Source organism: Etheostoma cragini, chromosome 5 (genome assembly GCF_013103735.1).
Source record: "Etheostoma cragini isolate CJK2018 chromosome 5, CSU_Ecrag_1.0, whole genome shotgun sequence".
Lineage (NCBI taxonomy): Eukaryota > Metazoa > Chordata > Actinopteri > Perciformes > Percidae > Etheostoma > Etheostoma cragini.
This window is the reverse complement of record NC_048411.1, coordinates 20,377,110-20,384,329: the sequence shown is the minus strand read 5'-3', so window position 1 is coordinate 20,384,329 and position 7,220 is coordinate 20,377,110. Positions and strand designations below refer to the sequence as shown.

General features: G+C 37.4%; 1 protein-coding gene and 1 long non-coding RNA gene across 2 annotated transcripts in view; both read right to left on the bottom strand.

Annotated features, from left to right (window-relative positions):
- The window catches only part of LOC117945519, a 16,755-nt gene extending 12,289 nt beyond the window's left edge, over positions 1 to 4,466 (bottom strand). The window contains exon 1 of the long non-coding RNA XR_004656822.1: positions 4,222 to 4,466. This is a non-coding gene — a long non-coding RNA (uncharacterized LOC117945519). The remainder of the gene's footprint in view (positions 1 to 4,221) is intronic.
- On the bottom strand, positions 3,268 to 6,540 carry sprn2 (shadow of prion protein 2). The gene is made up of 2 exons (XM_034873052.1): positions 6,300 to 6,540; positions 3,268 to 3,880 (listed from the first exon to the last, which is right to left on the bottom strand). Exon 2 carries the CDS (start codon positions 3,866 to 3,868, stop codon positions 3,323 to 3,325), a length of 546 nt encoding a protein of 181 aa, XP_034728943.1. The 5' UTR covers positions 3,869 to 3,880; positions 6,300 to 6,540; the 3' UTR covers positions 3,268 to 3,322.
- Positions 6,541 to 7,220: the final 680 nt, after the last annotated feature.

The following is a 7,220-nucleotide window of genomic DNA, read 5'->3' as shown; positions in this document are numbered from 1 at the left end:
GCCGAGGCGAGCCGAGGCGAGCCGAGGCGGGCCGAGGCGAGCCGAGGCAAGCTGTTACCAGCAGTGGAAAAACGCCATTAGTCTATTACAAATATAACTGCTTCAGACTGAGACATTTTACACTAAGAGCATGACTATTTGTAATGGATTATATCTACTCATTTCATATAAGGTATATTTAAATACAGGAACTCAAACCATAAAGACTTATTGTATCTGTAGGTATTAGTTTATCTGGATAAACAGACGACAATACGGACAATAGTATGCATGCTGTCATCCTAACACTTCTTAAAATATGTACTCTTTGATTATTTCGAATCAAAACAATTTAAAGTGTGCTTTTCCTGAATACTTATGTATGGTGTTATAACATTTTCCATATGTACTGCCTTTGCCTTTTACAGTGTGTGTACTTTTAGATTTGTTTGCATACACTTGCCTCCTTCCTCATTTCTATCCAATTTTTTGTCACCCTCTTATGTCTCTGGGCAATTTCCTGAGCAAATTGTATTTCTAAATCCTACTGAATGTCATCTTTCAATTTCAGTTGAGTTAATGGCCTGCAAATCAAGCTATGTACAGTACAATACATAGGATTTATACAATAATTTTTCTAATCATAAAAGCTGATTGATTTAAAAACTTTTAATTTATTTTAACTCCAGATTGTGTGAATATAGGCGCAGTTCTCTAAGATTCCACCTGCTCCAATAACAGCTGAAGAAAATGCTGATGTTGGGAGATGAACAATGGGTCCGCTTATTTAATATACAGTATCTACCGTACTGGTCGCAAGGGTGGGAAAGAAAATCTTCACGAATGCGAAAGCATGAAGGGATAAACCCAGTAGTGATAGCCTTAGAGGCCTGCGCCTATACTCATAGAATCTGGAGTTACGATACGTAACTATTGTTATCTTATAGCTGGCTTTGAATGCATTTGAATGTGCAAATGTACCGATTTTAAAGAGATGGATGCCTTGTGAGGGATCACATTTACTGTGCAGCTGCAGCTTTTACTGAATACTGAGGCTTGACTTGCACTTTTTGCTTGTCTTGTCAATTAAAATTATCAACTTTACTAATACTTTTGCATTTGTGGATATTTGTTTTATGACTTTTTTTTAATTGGGTGTGGAAGGAGTTTTGACATTTTGACTGAAAGTTACCATTAAATGAAAAGCTTTTGTGGAGATCTGTTTGATGATATGACACATTTGAATAATCAGGCTGAAACTTTTTAGTGGATGGAGCTCAAATTATTTAACGTCTGATGACACCTATTAATATAAAGGGAAACCATGAGAATGATCCTTCTTAAATTTCAGAAACACTGAGTCAACTGGTTATTAATACTCAAAGTATAAATATCAAGTCTGTTTTAGACTAACATCTCATACTGAATATGAAGGCTGAGTTAGTTTCAAGTCTGAGCTTGTAATGAAAGATGATTATTGAATGTGTAAGGCATCATATTTTAAGATGACTACTACTAAGCTGTGGAGGACAGAGTAGATGGCAAAACGGAGCACTGGTGTGATCTGATCAACTGAGATCTCATTAAGCTGAGAAAGTGATACAAGCCTGCAGGCCGTTAAATGTTAGCTAACAGGTTGAGTCATGCAGCACTACAGGGCACCCTCAGGGGTAAGTGTGTTGATTAAATAACCCGGCTTAATGGAACCGGTAGATCTTGTGATATGACCTGTTGATGGAAAATAAATAACTGGACTTTAATTTTCCACATACTGCACGTTGCTTGCTTATGTTGTTAAGAATCGGTAAGAGTGCCTACTAGAATATTATACTCATGTAAGTATTGGGATGTTGCCAGGTTGGCTCAGTGGCAGAGCAGACGCGCGTGTACTGAGAGGTTTATGCCTCAACGCAGAGGTCCAGCGTTTGAATCTGACCTGAGAAGGTTTCCTGCATGTCTTCCCCCTCTCTCTCCCCTTTCTCACTTAACTGTCCTGTCAAAAATTAAAGCTGGAAAAGTCCAAGACATAATCTTAAAAAAACTACTGGGATAAAAGTAAAAAATAATAGGTCAGTCAGAATGTACTCTTTGAGTAAGTGTTAAAGTTTTAAAAAGGAGTGGTAAAGAAAACGTGTGTGTGTGTGTGTGTGTGTGTGTGTGTGTGTGTGTGTGTGTGTGTGTATATATATATATATATATATATATATATATATATATATATATATATATGACACTGCTGTTAAATTCAAGATCACCTTTTGGCTACAGAATAAATTGCATTCACTGTATTAAAGGTATACAGTACAGTAGTGGAAGAGCACCAGCAGCATAATCCCTGAGTCCCAATGTTCCTAACATCTGATTATCAGTTATAAATACACAACTGCCTTCTTCAGTATAACTTTACAAGAACTAACCAGACAAGCGGACAAAACTCAGACAATTAAACAAAAACAATCATCAATAAATTACGACTGGTCACTGAGGCGGGTGCAAACAGCAATATTAAGCCACGTAACTTAAATAACCTGACACTTCAATCAACAGTAGAATAAAACATCACTATAGCAAACAACATAGATAAACAATAGAAACTCTAGCGCAGCTGCACAAACACATATTAAAGCAAAGGAGAGATGTGTGTGCCCTAGGACACACACAAGCCATGCTCACTTCTTACAATAATGTATACACAATTCAACACAAATGTTTGTTCTAAGTTTTTTTTAATTTATATAACAATTGTGAACATGCAAGCCCATTTAGCTTTTTTACATAAAAGTCTACAAAATGGCATAAAACATTTACTTAATTGGGTGAAGTATACATATAAAAACAATGTACTGAACAAGTAACAATTTAGTACTCTTGTTTATTTTTTAATATGTTGAGCAGAAAATATGAAACACAAGGTAAATACAGTCTAAAATATAATTATGTGGAATGTACTAAGAAAATGCATTATCATATGAAATGTTTAGCTGCTCTTAAACTCTGCTCCTGACATGACTTCTTCAGGTAGACTTAACCACATCTAATTTATTCCTGGTCTATCTTCACAGATTCCTTACTGAGAAAACGTATCGACCAAAAACAGACTGAAGCATGGTGTCCCACTCGCTGACATGTTGTAGAGGTTAAATGGGTCAAATTCATCCACCTGTCCTCATGAAGGGTCGGGAAAAAAAACCTTGCCACAGCTTTTCATCATTTAAGGGTCATATTTTAGGTCATATTAGACTTGAAACTGAAAATATTTCTGTTTTCCACCAGGTTGTGGATTGTTTCTGTTGGTTTGTTTGGACCTGTGTGTATTTTTGGGATCCCAGCTCTGTCTCCAGCTCTACATGACTGCCACCCAGTGGCCCATCAGCAGGGACATTAGGGAGCCGATCACAACGATGATACTGTTGTAGATTGGGCCGCTGGATGCAGCAGTGTAGTACTCCATATCTCCAGAGCCCTCTGGCTCGTAGCCAGGCCTGGGCCCGTAGCCACCACCAACTCCATATCGTGGGTAACCATACCCCCCTCCATATCCTCCATACCCTCCACCATATCCTCCACCATATCCTCCATATCCTCCATATCCTCCACCATACCCAGGGCGGCTCAGGGCAGACCCAATCATTGCTCCTCCTATGGCGCCCGCCGCAGCCGCCCCAGCTACTTTCCCTGCACTGGGGCCACTGCTCTGGACCGGTCTGTAGGCCTGGCCTCCCCCACCGCCCCAGCCCCGGCTATAGCCACCACCTCTGTTAAATCCACCACCTCCAAAACCCCCACGACCGCCACCGCCACCACGCCGGGCTTCAGAGCTGGGTAAAAGTGTGGCAAGGAGCAGCAGGCATAGGGCCACTGTGAGGGGCAGCTTCTGCAGGACAGACATGATTTATGGATCCTGTCAAAATAAGACAAAAGGAAACATTAGGAAGTGTACATTTTTTACTTTTTTATTTCTGTTCATTTCAGTTTGTTAGTTTTTTTACATGCACTGCAATTATTATCTGATTAGTGGAAGTATTTAAAAATGACACTACCACAGTACATAAATACTCTGTTTCTAGTAATAAGTTATTTTAGAGAGAAAGCAGGAAGCCCAATTGCCCAAAGTTTGTAAACTAAAGACAATCACAGGACATAAGCACATTTACATGAGAAAAAAGCATAAGGTTAATGTCTTCGTTCCCAGAGCTTATTCCCCTGATCCGTCGCTAAAGTCCGCACTAAACTGGCTGGAACGTTTTGTTGCCTGAACCTTGGTGGGTTGGTCTCACCAGATGCTTCAAAGTAATTTTAAGTGACAAGGAGGGAGGCACATCTGGCTGTAAATGTCTTTGACTGATTCATCTGTTTGTACCCTAATGTAGATAACTTCTTGTGAACATTTTGGAATATCTTAATATTTTATTATCATGTAATTTGTTATGTATTTTCATAGTGAATTGTTATGTGTATGTTGTGTTTAATATCTAAAAAAAAGACATCAGCAGAATTAAAAACAATTGCATTAAGGTAAAAAAAAACACTCATATATAATGTAAAAAACATTTATTTTATTACATAATTTAGTATTCATTATACGAAATGGCCAATTTAAGAGTGCAATACTATATACTCCTACTACTACTAATAATAATTTATACACATTATCAATGTCAAGTATTGGATTAAAAAGTACAACACTGGCCTCTTAAATGAAATAGAAAATTGGAAAAACTTAAGTAAATTAACTTAATTATTCTAGTCCCTAGTACATTGCACATGGAAAACAGTGCTCAGAAACGACTTATGGTGAGATGTTCTCATTGCAGCTTTAGTCCTCCTGCGTGTTATTTTTACATTGCTGATAAACTAAGAGCAGTAGTCCTACAGATCACAGCTCTTAAGCCAGCTTTGAGAAACACATCTTACGCAAGCAGCGTCACTGCCGCAACATAATTTAACGCTGCAGCTGACATGGGATCAGATAGCTTTCATAATCTCTACTGCCCTAGGGTCTACTGTAGAGATCCAATCTGGCTCTGGATCTGTGGACAAGATCATTGAGCAGTGTTTAACCCTGACACCAAACTTTTTATCCCCAGAAAGAAATTCACTTTAGAGAGACAGCAAATGGAAGGAAAAACAGAAAAGCCTAAACAACTATATGAATTAGGCTACATACTGTAAAATACTAATAAAATAAGAAATCATGAAAATGAGATTAAATTTAAAAGCTATATATAATAAATGCATTACAATACCTTACATATATACTGTATATAGTAAGGTATTGTAACAACAAGAAAGCTTGCAAATATTTGTGTGCGAGGGAAAAACTGTACCTGGTTACTTTACTACATTTATGTAATAGTTATAGTTACCAGTTACTTTTAGGCACAAAATGTGCAAACACATACATAAAATATGATAATTTTGCAATTATATATATACACACACAGTGTATGTAGATATATAAACAAAACAGTATATGAAGCAGCTAAAATTGACTCTACCTTGACCAACTCCAACACTTAAGTAAAGCTTATATATTAATCAATAATAATGGTCCAATAATGTAATAATTTAACTGACAGAACTATTCTGCATGATGAGTACTATTACTTTTCGTACTTTAACCATATATTATTGCAACTAGTGTTTAATGCAGGACTTTGATTTAGGAGTATTTCTATAGTGTGGTATTTTCAACCAGTGAATAGCATGACATAACTCGCTCTGCCGACAACAAACAGTACGCCGTGTAATCTGTGTCCTCGTAAAAGTTAAACTAAAATTACACTAGGTCACCTAATTTAAGAATAATCCAGTGACTCTCAGATTACAGCAACAGCATCACTGACTCCCATTGGAAAAACACCTATTTCATGATGAATTTGGAGCACTTGGATTTGTTTACCAGCATATTATTACTTGTGCTTTCCAGAGATAGGCCCTTATTTGTGCAGCCGAGGACTAATTGAGCAACAAGGGATTTCACTCAGAAAAACAGCTAAGGAAAATTAGTGGTGAAGGAAGGACTGAGATCCTTTTCATAAGTAAAAGTAGAAATACCATAGTCTATATACTCCATTACAAGTAAAAGTCCTGGATCCAAAATGTTGCTTAAGTAAACATAGGAATTATCAGCAAAATGTACTCAGTATTATTTGTTGAAATCTGTTACATAAATAAACTTACAAGACGTAATTGTACTGTGACCATAAATGTAGTTACATTCCACCACTGGAAACATTGTTTAAACCTGCTGAACTCAGTAAAAAAAAACGTATACCAGCGTATGTTAAATAGTTACAATAAAATATAAACAATCTCACCTGTTGAGTGGCTGTTTATGACAGAAACAAATCTGATGTTCCTCTTCTGACAGTCAAAGAAACGCACAGTGTTTGCCGCTCCGACTCTTCTGACAGTAAGACGTGTGTTTCAGGGTCAGCCTGTTATCCTCCAGGCAATCTCAGTCAGGTGGAGTGGATCACTCTGACTCACACCTGCTCATTGGCTTGGTGTGAATTAAGCTGCTGCACCATCATCATCAGATATAAATACCTGTGTGGGCGTACATTTGTGTGTCTAATTGTATCTGAATTATTTAACCAGAACACTTAACGAACTCTCCCGAAGCTTCGACTAATTTTCTTTCTTGTTTGTTAATATAAATCATACAAGATTATCTCATTATATAACATGCTAGGATTTTCCCACCTGACATACATACAGTATATGTTCAACTTTTTTCTCAAGATTATTATTTCTTTATTAAATACCAATCATTGTACGAAAAAACATTTTCCAATTAGTGGCATGAGTTTTTAACAACTTAAAGATTATTATTTTGTAAAAGACACAATACAAAAGCAGGCAAGTCTTATGAGTCACTGATAATATAACATGCACACTCTCAGAATCACACACACACACACACACACACACACACACACACACACACACACACACACACACACACACACACACACACACACACACACACACACACACACACACACACACACACACACACACACACACACACACACACACACACACACACACACACACACACACACACACACACACACACACACACACACACACACACACACACACACACACACACACACACTCACTCTTCCAACATAGGGGATCGCAATAATTCACAGTCTTGTGAGATTTCTCACATGTCAGGCTCTGTTAGATGTAACAGAATTTAAAAAAAGTCCACCGGTTAGTATTCTTTC

Excerpts from the sequence above, each read along its gene's own strand:
- sprn2 (XM_034873052.1), bottom strand. The coding sequence starts at position 3,868 with ATGTCTGTCCTGCAGAAGCTGCCCCTCACAGTGGCCCTATGCCTGCTG.